Source organism: Mobula birostris, chromosome 18 (assembly GCF_030028105.1).
Source record: "Mobula birostris isolate sMobBir1 chromosome 18, sMobBir1.hap1, whole genome shotgun sequence".
NCBI classification, from domain to species: domain Eukaryota; kingdom Metazoa; phylum Chordata; class Chondrichthyes; order Myliobatiformes; family Myliobatidae; genus Mobula; species Mobula birostris.
The window spans coordinates 63,116,541-63,129,813 of NC_092387.1; the positions used below are offsets into that span (position 1 = coordinate 63,116,541).

The following is a 13,273-nucleotide window of genomic DNA, read 5'->3' on the forward strand; positions in this document are numbered from 1 at the left end:
TGAGACCAGGGAGTCCAGCAGCTGAAGTCAAAGTCAAGGACTCAACAACTCATTCTCTTATATATATCTTAAACACTTCTATCAGATCACCTCTCAATCAGACCATCCCTAACTGATGGTAAAAAGTGTTTTGTATTTTTAACATATTATGCTCCTCTACTTTCAGTATTATCAAAACATTCAATTAAAAAAAACAATGAAATCTTCAGTGAAATTCCATCACAAAATGTCACTAAAGTTTTACAATTCTCTTCAAAGTCAATTACAATACACTATGATATTAAAATAAATTACCTGTTAGCATTTCATCAAAATGTGACTTGGCATCCGGGTGTCTAAGTAAAGATTTTGGCGTGAAAATGATCAACTGAAAATAAAAAAAACATATGTAGTAAACAGGCAGGTGCAGCAAGAGACTAGGAAGGTAAATGATATGTTAGGCTACGTGCAGGATGTCTGAAATGCAAAAGAAAGCTTTGCTATGATCACATGGCTTTGGTAAGAATCCATATGGTGTAGTGTATATGGAGTTTTGGTCTCCATACCCAAAGGATATATTTCCTTTGAAGATAGTGCACTGTCTGTAAATTGATTCCTAAGCTGAGGAGATGCCCTAAGATAAGGCTGTCCCGTATTTGCCAGAGTTTAGAAAACGGAGAGGTGATCTCATTGAGATATACCAAGTTAGGGAAGCTATTTACACAAATGCCGAGAAGCTGTTTCTTGCAGGTAGAGGATCTAGAAGGGACCACAGTCTCAAGATAAGATCCAAGATTCAAACTTATTTGTAACGTGCACATTAGAATGTACAGTGAAGTACATCGATTGCATTAACAATGAACACATCAAGGGTGTGCTGAAGGCAGCCCACAAGTGTCAACACACATTCCAGCGTCAACAATACCCAGTAGAACAAGACAGAATACAAGCACAAAACAAGCCCCATTCCACACTCACACCTTTGGACATATACAGTCCTCTAAATGCAGGACAGGCCATCTTAAAGACCAAGAAGAATAAATCCTTTACTAAAAGGCTGATGAGTTGTTGCAATTTTTAATCTCAGACAGCTGAATACATTCAAGGTTAGAGAATGACAGATTACAGAAGAGCATCAGACAGCATGTGAAGAGGCAGAGCTAGTCATGAACATTTTAAATAGCGGAGCAGAACTGAAGAGCCAAATAACCCAATCATGCTTGTACACGTGTTTCTAAAATGAATCCGAACTAGAGAGATAATCTGGTTTATAAAAATTCATAACTTACAGAATGCCAGTGTGTGCAATCACATCAGTTTGTGGGCTGACTGAAATTTTTAAAATTCTTTAAACAATTTGCAAAAGTATAATTGACTGAGAAGAGTTTTCATACCGGTTTCCTAAATGGTAGTAGGATCTGCCTCCTCAGCACATGGAAGTAGTTTGCTGGTGTGGAGCAGTTTACTACAATCCAATTGCAATCAAACAGCTGCTTTACTTCAAACTCTTCTGTATAACCCTGAAGAAAAGATTAAAAGAATTTATGCACCACTCACATTGAAAATGTCTCAGTTTTCCAGAAATATTTAACAAATTTATTTACACCATACCTCATCTTTGAACATGGATAAAAATATCCATGTTGTTGCTATATTTAAGAAAAAAAATGTTCTAGCTGTAATATATCAGTGTTATTTCACCAACAGTATAGGAACACCCAGATGCAAGGTCTTAACCCAAAACATTTTGACAATTCCTTTCCACAATTGATCCCCACCCACCAACAGATGCTGCTCAACATTCTAGCACACTATTTTGTTGTAAGCAGAGCTTACCCTCGCTGAATTGAAAAAATCAGGACAATGTTCTCATACAGTTAAATACTGTCACAATATGGAGTGTTTTGTTTAAAAAATACATTGCCTTTTGATATTTGTTTTGTCAATTACTCATCCTTTAGAACTTCAAGATGGAATTTTTCAATTAAGTTAATATTACTAACATACTAAATCAAATTAGACCAATTTAACCCAGAAAGCATCAACCTTTGTCAGTTCAGATACCGGATCTCCAATGTTAAATGTAACTCTCTTTTCACAGGTGCTGCCTGACCAGCCTTGTTTTCCAGCTCTTTATTTTACACAAAAGTAACCTGAATTATGCCTGATTCAGATTGGGCCTTAAATAGTTATGCCTAAAAGCGAACACCACTTTCGTATATTCCTACTTTTTTTTTTAAAAGGAAGAAACACCGAGTTACATCTATTATATCTCCCAGAGATATTGTAACAGTGCAGAATGTTCATGGTACACAACTCACAGGATATACATCAGAATCTTCATTGCTCATTTGCAAGAAACGTTCTGGTCTGGCTGAAGAGTGTTCTGGCCCCTGGAAAATATAATTGGAAAATTTAATTATTGCTGTAAATGGGAACCCAACAGATACTGGCTGGTGTACAATTTGAGTTGGGTAAATTCTCAAAAACAAACTTGGTGTTGGACATAATATCTTTGACAACAGATCACAATTTTCCAAGACCTTCCAACAGAAGGCAATACATTATTACTATAAAATGAATACTGATGAATAAGAGTGAGGTCCCGGAACATCAACAGTTTATTCATCTCCATAGATGCTACCTGACCTGCTGAGTGCCTAAAGCAATTTGTGTGTGTTTTGCTCAGTATTTCCAGCATCTGCTGAATCTCTTGTACTTTTTTTTCCCTTAAATATCTGATAGTTAAAATTTTGTTACAGCATTCAAGTTGTATGCAATTTTTCTTTAATGGAGACAAGTAATCTGTGATTCACCATTCTCCAGAGGCAAATTATGTACTATGATAAAAATGAACTTTCTACGTGAGACAGATTTGTTAATGTACCCTGTATCATTGTTTAAACTAGCTATTAAAAATTATTTTCTGAGTTCTTCCAAACCCAAAGTCAGATGATTCTTGCAAATGAGCCAAATAATTTAAAATAACATTAATGTCTTCTATATATTGCCAGGGTACACACCAAAATTTGTGTGATAAAATTTAGTCTCTAGGGCATGAGGTTTCATTTCAAAAGTAATACAGGGATGAAACCCTAAATGAGTCCTAAAAGCAATCCTGAAGGTAATCTTAGAAGGATCACACTGGTCAAGATTGGGAAAACCTAGGAGGAGTGAGAAAAAAAAGATTGACACACAAAAATGCTGGAGGAACTCAGGAAAAAAATGCAGGTCAGGCAGGATTTATGGAGTGGGGTAAACAGCTGATGTTTTGAGCCATGACCCTTCATCAGGACTGGAAAAGGAGGAAGAAGCCATTCTTAATCCCTGGGGTTTGAGGATTTTATGCAGGAATTAGGAAGGAACAAGAGCAGGAACGGTGTCCAATGTATGGATATAATTCTTACACAGCAATGATCCCCACCCCCAGGCACTACGTATTGATGTGTTGTCAGCATATGCACTGTTGTCTACGCATGCGGATTGTATTCGCTCTCGCTGCAACGTGAATACACCAGTTAAAGCATCACCCATGTGCATGCTTTTATTTAATTGATATGTAGTTGTGCACAGAGATAAAAAAAATTGGTACAAACCTGAATATCAGAAAATATCATCAACTGCAATGACAATTACAGTGAGTGTTAAATAGCAAGAAAAGCCCATGAGAAAAATGAAAGACGCTCTGAATTTAAAGTAAAAAAAAACATAGCGATGGCTTCAGTTCGGGAAGTTGATGAATTTGAAAGTGCTAATGAAGGCTGGGAGTCATATTGAGAAGGTGGAACTATATTGTAATGTGAGTAACGGGGAGGAGCAAAACAAAGTTTGTACGCTTTTTTTAGTTTAATGGGTGCAAGGACATACAGTCTCTTCTGCAACCTAGTAACTTCTGTAAAACCAGCAAGATGTTTGATGACATTCTTACAATTTTACCAAATCATTGAGCCCTAAGCTGCTGGTAATAGCTGAGAGATTTCGATTTTAAAAAAGGAACCAGTCAAAAGATGAAAGCATTTCAGAATGCATTGCAGAACTGTGCAAACATCCAAGTACCGTGACTTTAGCTACAGACATTCTGATGCATTAAGAGACAGGTTTGTATGTGATGTGGCTTACATAGTTAAAGCACACAAAAGAGGCTACTGTTTGAAAGAGACCTAACCTTAGAAAGGGCATTGACCATTGCAATATCATTAGAGACTGCAGCAAAGGATGCAGCAGAACTACAGAAAAGGAGGTTAGAATGTGAAATGCACAAAATGTCTCTGAATGGTGCAAAAAGCCAAAAATGTTACCGATGTGGCAAATCTTTTACCATGGTGCAAATGACTGTTGGTTCAAAGAAAAAGTCTGCAGAAAGTGTCACAGACAAGGTCACATAGAGAGAACGTGCAAGGCAAACAAAAAAATACAACAAAGTGAAAAGTCTCAAAACACAAAACCAAGCAAATGCATAAAGTTACCAAATATAAAACAGAATCAGGCAACACAGTATCTGACAAAGGTGAACTGTCATGCCTACAACTGCATAGCATAACTGGAGCTGATCACAAAATTATCTGGGTCACTACAGAGGTGTCCAGAGTAAAACTGAAAATGAGCTGGATACAGGGTTAGCTTTGTCCATAATTCCAGAGGCTGACTATAACAGACTGTTTTCTAAGATACCATTAGGGAAGATGTCAGTGATGTTAAAGGTGAAAAAATGTCTCCCAAAGACAAACTGAAAGTAAATATGACATATGGAGACCAAACACAACAGGAAGGGTATTCCAGTGATGACTGCTACCCAGTTACAACGTTGGACACTATTCCTAGCAGCCTACTCTTATGACATAGAGTTCAATGGTACCAAACAACATAGCAAAGCTGATGGCTTGTCACATCTTCCACTACTTGCAACAGAAGAAGGAAGTCTCAATACTGTGAGCAGCAGAAGTGTTACACACCGCATCAGAAATACAAAGGGAAACAATGAATGACCCGACATTGTCAAAGGTCTATGAAATCACCATGGAAGGGTGGCCAACTCATGGTAACCCTATGTTTTCAGAGTTCTCAGTGAGACAAGACCAACTGTCAATATGTCAAAGAACGCTTGATGTGTGGATCTTGTGTTGCGGTTTCCTCTAAACTGCACACCAGAGTGTCAGAAAATCTGCATGAAGGTCACCTGGGAACAGGCAAGAGAAGAGTGTCACCCAGAGCTATATGTGGTGGCCTGGAATAAAAAAAGATTGATGACTTGATGAGAAGCTGTTCGGGATGCCACAAGGTTCAAAATGCACCCCAGAGTGATTTTTGGGTTTAGGTCATTTACATTTAGCAAATGGCTTTGGCTACCAGTCTTCTGTTCCTTGATAATGTATTGTGGATTCAGCTTGGGACAATACATAGAAACACAGAAAACCTACAGCACAATACAGGCCCTTCGGCCCACAAAGCTGTGCTGAATATGTCCTTATCTTAGAACTACCTAGGCTTATCCATAGCCTTCTACTTTTCTAAGCTCCATTTATCAATCCAGGAGTCTCTTAAAATACCCTATCATTTCCGCCTCCACCGCCGCCGCCAGCAGCCCATTCCACACACTTCCATTCTCTGTGTAAAAAACTTACCCCTGACATCTCCTCTGTACCTAATACATAATACATTCCTAAAAGCTGTGGGTCCCAGTCCAGACGCTGCTGGCGTCTGTGGGAGAGATCCGAATCAGAAGGTGTGAAATTTGTATGTAGTTTCAAAAGAAAGCACTGTCTACACTTTGTAAATATGGAATTGTCCTTTGTGTTTAGCAAATAAGCATTGAGCCCCACGTTGGGCCAGCAGACCTTTCCACTGAAAGCGTCTCCATATGATGCCTGCTGTGTCTTGTTTTGTCGAATAAAGCTGCTTTGTATCTACCAGTAATTCTTTCTATTTCATTCACGCAACCACATTTGATGTCAGGAGTGGGATGCCTTCATGACCCATCGTGTGGCCAGCGTTCTTAACAGTCTAAGTGGGTGAGTATTTTTAAAAATTAGCACTCACACTTGGATCTGTTCCGGTCAGTGGTACACGGGAACATGAGGTATCACGGACGCAGAGAGCTAAACTGGTAGATATAAACGTAGAGTGTGCGCGTGCATGTGCGTTTATGTAAGTGAGGAAACTTGGTGAGACGGAGCCACCAGTTGCGAAGGATGGTTACGACGGTTCAAGACGCCACAGTGAGGGCGTCTATACTCGTTCGGGGAGCTGCATTTTAGTGTACAGGTTTTGCAAGTGTGATGCAAAGGAATACAGCAGGCATCACAAGTTCAGATGCTCAAAAGTGGCAGACTGAGGAGTACATGCTCCAGTTTTAAGTATGTGCTGTTTAACTGGTACCCGTCTTTTATATTTTGCATAGTGTGGTAATTAGTGTGAAGATATTTTAGGGAGAGGTTTTACCCAGATATGTCTGTCGGGATGGCACCTATTGAGATCAAGCAACGTCAGGACGAGAACCCTGATGATCCAAGGCTGCCCTTGACCTTGATTACGACCATTCGTAAGCCCTTCACCCCCGGGGAGAAACAGAGCATTTTGTCTGAGTTGCCCTCACTTAAAGTTGCATGTGGGAATTTGGAATTCTGGCGTAAGCTTGAGGAAATGGTTGAAATTCACCAGATGCACCCCAAAGATATACACATGTTGGTAAAAGTGAAGCGCCCAAGGAACATGTGGGACAGTATGGGCCAGGTGGTTCGGGACGGTACATGGGCAAATACTGGGAGCGCCAGCAATGAAGAAAGATATCACTTCTTTTAAAAGGGGAAATGAGGCAGCGACTGAGGGGAGACAAGAATAACCGAGGAGCGATTACGGCAGTGACTCAGAGCTGATGAGACAGCCACGGATTATGCAGAACGTAAATATCGAGTGTATAAGGAGTATTCCAGGTTGGATAATCCAGGGAGGGACGACCTTGAAAATGATGAAGGAAGGCCTAAGCTCAGCTCACCAGGAAGTTTTAGGTTTAGGCATAACGGTGGGGTCGACCTACTCTGTGATAGTTTCATGGGCCAGTGAGATAGACCAGAGAAAGTGCAAGAGAAATTGTGAAGTGGCGATAGTGGATGTAACTGCTGTGATGTCCCATACAGTTTGTTTTGCTTGCCAGCAGCCAGGGCACGAAGCAAGGAATTGCCAGAATAGACGTGGGAGGGTAAAGAAGTTGATATGCTACAGGTGTGGTCTATAGGGACATGGTTGGGGGCAGTGTCCCAAAAAAAGGAAAGAAAAACAGGTGAAAGTCACAGCAGACACAATCTCTCACCCCCATGGATGCCCAGTCTGGCCAATCTGGCTGCCGATCAAATCACAGAGCTAGTAAAGACGGCTGCTAGGTCAGAAAAGCATGTGGCGGCGGCCCCCACTGCCAGTGCTGGTGACCGGCAGATGTACACAGCAGCATTGTTTGGGGGGGCGGCTATGCAATATATTAGTGGACACAGGGGCATCGGTATTGATAACAGATCTACCGCTGTCAACAACCGGACAAGCTATTTATATTCGGGGTGTAGGAGGGAAAACAGTGAAGGCAGAAAGAAGCGAGTCACAAATACTCAAAATCGTGGGAGTGCAGCTGGGTCTGTCCAAATAATGAGGGCACCATCCTTGGAATAGACATCCTAAGGGAAGCAGGGGTTGTTCTTGATTCAGGAAAGGGAGAAATAATATGGACAAGTCAAAGGCAGAGGACATGTATAAACAGTAGAATACACAACCTGGCTAGCACTGTCGCAGCTACCCCGTTCGTTAGGGACTGAAGCTAGCTGTTCCAAGCAGTGTAGCCTAGACGCAAGCAAGATTGTGGTTGAGTAAAAATAAACCCAGTTAAAATAGAGGAGGGTCTGAATTAACTCCATAAACAGTACCCTATAAAAACTGACGCACTGGCGCTGTTCAGAGTAAAATGAAGGAACTAAAACACCTGGGGATACTCAGAGACTGCGGCAACTACTAACTCAGCTATATGGCTACTAAAGAAGCCCTGTGGATCATATCCATTAACAATAGGCTATATCGCCCTTAAGATCATGCCGAGATTGCATTCCATAGTGGCGGGCCCTGCAACAATCCTGAATGGCATGTCTCCGGAACATAAAAGTTTTTCCAATACCTTCGAGGGCAGGCATTACTGCCAATAAGGCAGCAGAGGAACAGGAGGCAACTGAAATTGCAAGTGTGCAGGAAGAAACAACATAAGCCAGCTTAGTAAAATTATATGAAGAGGTGGAGGCAGAAGAGAAGGAGAAATGGCGAAGAAAGGAGGGACCAGATGGGAGCTGGACACATGGGGAGGAAGGACGGGTGGCACCACCATGTATTCGGCAGATAATGCTGAAATTATATCATGGGGTGATACATCAGGGGAGGCAGAACATATTCATAGCCCTCCAGCAGGACTGGTGGTGGCCAGGGATGGGTAGGGATGTTGAGAAATTCTGCCGCCGTTGTATCATTTGATCCCAGCATAACACTGGTAAGGGCAGAAATCTACAGATGGCGGATCAACCACAGCCAAGGGGACCCTGGGAAAATATACAGATGAACTTCACAGGGCCCCTACCCAAAAGCAGGAGGGGGGGAATGCTACTGTCAAGTAATTATGGATCACTTCACTGGGTGGGTAGAGGCTTTCCCAACAAGGGACTGCACTGCCAGCACCGCTGAACAGATTCTCTTTTAGGAATTCCTCCCAAGGTGGGGAACCACAGTTCAGGTGGACTCGGATCAGGGAGCACATTTCACAGGGGAAGTGATGAAGGAAATGTACTGATTGTTTGGGATTCGACAACAGTTCCAAGTACTCTACCACCCACAAGTTCAGGAATGGTAGAAAGGATCAACCGAACGATCAAGAATACCTTAGGTAAAACTATAGCTGAGACAGGAAAGACATGGGTTGGTGTATTACCAGGAATCCTGATGAGATTACGAGCAACACCAAACTGCACATTGGGTTTCAGCCACTACAAATTATTGATAGGGTGAGCAATGCAACTCCCTTATGGGGTAATTACGGGTTGCTGTGAGCCCACGGCTTACAGGGGCAGAATGACACAGTATGTGAAAGACGTTTGTAACCAACTTAAAGTGTTGAAGGACCGAGCAAGACAACAGCAGCGCATTGTTAATCAGAGAGAGCCAGAGGGAAAGGAGATAGTCCATCCACAGCACGGCGACCAAGTCATGGTGAGGGTGCTGTCGTAAAGGCCAGGGTTTGCCCCCAGGAGGATAGGACCACAGATGGTACTCTTAACCAATGATACGTGTTTCTGTGTGCAAACTCAGCGAGGCAGCCAGTGGAAACACTAGACTCAGGTTAAAGCATATAACTCACCCTCTTGTTGCTCCCACAGACAGAGTAGGGGATCAAGTGTGCCCGGTAACCATATAATTACAGAGAACCTAAGAGAGGAACACTAGCCGGCCATACCAAACCTGACCACAGCTGATGAAAACACACCCGGAGGAAATGCAAAGGTAGAAGACCCTGAAGAGCGTGGCAGAAGACACAAAGAGCATGACAGAAAACCGTGAATAGCGTGCTAAAGTGCGATGATGATGGTACTCTCACGAAGACAGAGTTAAACAACAATAGTCAGCAATAGCAGCTGATGTACAGAAAAGTCCGACATTGTTTTTATGACCACATTATTAGATATTACTGAATGGACATGGGTAAGGTATTGCTGTACTTACTCAAACTATATTTGTCAAATTAAGACCATAGCAGTTGTGTTGCCTTGTGTTCTGGTGCTAAACCTTAAGGGTATGAGAGGAAAAGTTGTATTTAAAGGGCAAAAAGGATGGGAAACAAGGACAAGGGATAAGAGAGTGAGTTTTTGAGCAGGATAATACAAGCTTTATTTTAAGGGCCAAAGCTGAGGAAGTTGAGAAAATGTGAGCAATGAGGATGAAGGATAGGCTCCAATATAACATCTAAAATATTTAAGCTATCTATTGACATTCCAGAACAAACTTCTAAGTAATATTTCATAAACATGATTCTAAACAGGGACAGATTTTGACTTCAGAAAAATAAGCAATTTTATTCTTTTTCCACATTTCCACCACTTAACACGGGTCCAGCTCCCTTCAGGGAACACTTTGGAATGAAACTGAGAAGTTGCTGATACAAGAATTACAAATAGCTCAATTCATAAGTTCAAGAAAAGGCTAACCTTTAAAAGGTCTATTTCTGTATTCTAGAACAGGTAAGCTGAATTGTGAAATAAACACAATGAACAATACAACATATGCAAGATACTGGAGGAACTCAGCAGGTCAAGCAGCATGTATAGAAAGGAATAGATTCTGATGAAGGGTAAACAGAAAGAATAAATAGTGTTGATGAAGGGTCTTGGCCTGAAACATCGACTCTTTACTCCTTTCCATAAATGCTGCCTGAACTGCTGAGTTCCTCCAGTATTTTGTTTTGTGTTGCTCTGGATTTCCAGCATCTGTAGAATCTCTTGTGTCAATGAACAGCTTTCCACTCCATTAAAGTTGTTTCCATACTCATGTGTTTCTTTCACAGCTGCTCTTGGGATCCTGCTAGAGACCATATAAGTAGCACAATATTTTGCAGGATGGAAAAATACACTCACCTTAAAAAACATTCAAACAGCATTCACACTGTACATTACTACAACATTTAAAAAAGTCACTATGGTCCCTCAGCAAGAAGCATACTCAGAAGTTTGAAATGACATCCATAAACATTACAAAATTAATTTCAACAACCAAGAACACACTTTCATGGTTATTAAAATTTGAGAAAAGGGTCTTTTTGTGGTTCAAGGTTTTTGGAAAATCTTAAAGTATTCAAATGTCTTTAGCTGGTGTACTTTACTATCTTTCCTAATGTAAATCAGCAGAAATGTTCAACAGCAAACACGAGGAAATCTGCAGATGCTGGAATTTCAAGCAACACACATAAAAGTTGCTGGTGAACGCAGCAGGCCAGGCAGCATCTTTAGGAAGAGGTACAGTCCACGTTTCGGGCCGAGACCCTCCATCAGGACTAACTGAAGGAAGAGTGAGTAAGGGATATGAAAGTGGGAGGGGGAGGGGGAGATCCAAAATGATAGGAGAAGACAGGAGGGGGAGGGATGGAGCCAAGAGCTGGACAGGTGATTGGCAAAAGGGATATGAGAGCTCATGGGACAGGAGGCCCAGGGAGAAAGAAAAGGGGGGGGGGGGAAACCCAGAGGATGGGCAAGGGGTAGTGAGAGGGACAGAAGGAAAAAAAGGAGAGAGAGAAAAGAATGTGTGTGTATATAAATAAATAATGGATGGGGTATGAGGGGGAGCTGGGGCATTAGCTGAAGTTTGAGAAGTCAATGTTCATGGTATCAGGTTGGAGGCCACCCAGACGGAATATAAGGTGTTGTTCCTCCAACCCGAGTGTGGCTTCATCTTTACAGTAGAGGAGGCCGTGGATAGACATATCAGAATGGGAATGGGATGCGGAATTAAAATGAGTGGCCACTGGAAGGTCCTGCTTTCTCTGGTGGACAGAGCGTAGGTGTTCAGCGAAATGATCTCCCAGTCTGCGTCGGGTCTCCCCAATGTATAGAAGGCCACGTCGGGAGCAACAGTATTGCCTAAATCTGTACTCATTTTAGATTAATCAAACGAAGGATTATATCGTTAGAATTTCAGTCAAGCTAATGGTACTTTCAATATTAATTAAAAAGATTTCAGCAACCAATGCAAATTAGAGCTAATTACACAAACCCGCTTGCAATTATACAAATTAGCTTTCCTTTGGCTTCATTAATAAATTGATAGTCAAGATTTTTTAAATAGCTTTGAAACTACTGCAATCAAACAGTAACAGACATATTTCCACAAGATTTCATATTTCAGATGGAAAAAATTCAGGAATTGAACATTATAAAATAAAAATGCCCATGTACTTATATAACAAAGATTGTGTGGGGCCCTGGTCCTTAGTGGATACTGAGGTTGCAATGGTTGGCATTGTAAAAGCTGTTCACGAAGACCAAGGAGCAGGGTTCAAGGTAACTTAGACGCCATATTTCTGTGGGTTCTCATTCTCAGACACTTGCTCATGTTGGTGGTCAAACAACAACCAGTAGAATATAAATGATTTAAAAAAAAAAAACACTCCACCAGGCTCAAGTTTCTATCCTGTTATTCCTGAGGAGGAACTTCTTTAACCAGGAAGTGGTGAAACTGTGGAATTCATTGCTACAGATGGCCATGGAGGGCATATCATTGGGTATATTTAAAGTGGAGGTTGATAGGGTCTTGACTAGTAAGGGTGTCAAAAGTTATGAGAAGGTAGGAAATGGGGTTGAGAGGGATAATAAATCAGCCATGTTGGAATGGCAGAACATACTGGATGGCCTGAATGGCCTAATTATGCTCCTATGGTTATAAGTATAAGGTATTTTTAGGATCTGCTAAGATTTACATGCCTATTATTTAAGGGGTAGTGACAAACTTTTTGATATGAATACGTATTTTTTAAAGAGTGCACATTTTTAAAGGTTAGCTATTTATATTGTGACAGGCAGCAGTTTATTAGATGTGGATTTTTAAAAGTGTTCCAAATATCAAATACTAATATGCACTTCCAACTTAAACAACATCAATGCAGATGTCCAAAATTCATCGAAGTTCTGAGAGGTGAAAACTTGGAATTGAAAGCAGAACTGTCAATTCCAGCTAAGCGTTGGGACATTGGCAGCTGCTCAATCCCCATGCTCCAGCACAAAGACAGATTTGAATAAAAACCACTAATAAATGTTGACACTTTTACCACCTTTACTCATTAATACAGATGTTTAGTATATGTAAATCATCCTTACCATCCCCTCCATTCCGTGGGGTAGTAGGAGCACAATTCCATTATTTCTGACCCATTTTGCTTGGCCTGAGCTCACAAACTGATCCAGAATGCACTGTGCAGTGTTGCTAAAATCACCAAATTGAGCCTCCCAACAGACTAAAGCGTTCGGACTTGCCATTGCAAACCCAAGCTCAAAGCCTAGATTTAGAAAATAAGTACAAATCAATTCAAGTACAATACACATTTATGACTTTTAAAAGGTTATAACGAGTTTTAAATCACTACCTATAATAGTTTTTTTTTGTTGCTGGGTCTAAATCCTTGAACTGCACACCCAACACACCGTGGGAGTGCCTTCAGTAGATCACCTGCAGCAGCTCATCATCACTTCCTCAAGAGCATTTAAGGGTAAATGATAAATGATGTCCTGCTAGT

The 13,273-nt window shown here is 41.1% G+C and overlaps 1 protein-coding gene across 1 annotated transcript in view; it reads right to left on the bottom strand.

The window, feature by feature from the left end:
- Nucleotides 1-13,273, bottom strand: part of ogdhl (oxoglutarate dehydrogenase L) — a 101,283-nt gene that overhangs the window by 14,668 nt on the left and 73,342 nt on the right. Inside the window, exons 17-20 of the mRNA XM_072282823.1 lie at nt 12,858-13,036; nt 2,301-2,372; nt 1,374-1,499; nt 295-367 (exon numbers count right to left, since the gene is read on the bottom strand). Of these exons, the coding sequence (XP_072138924.1) occupies nt 295-367; nt 1,374-1,499; nt 2,301-2,372; nt 12,858-13,036 (450 nt within the window). The remainder of the gene's footprint in view (nt 1-294; nt 368-1,373; nt 1,500-2,300; nt 2,373-12,857; nt 13,037-13,273) is intronic.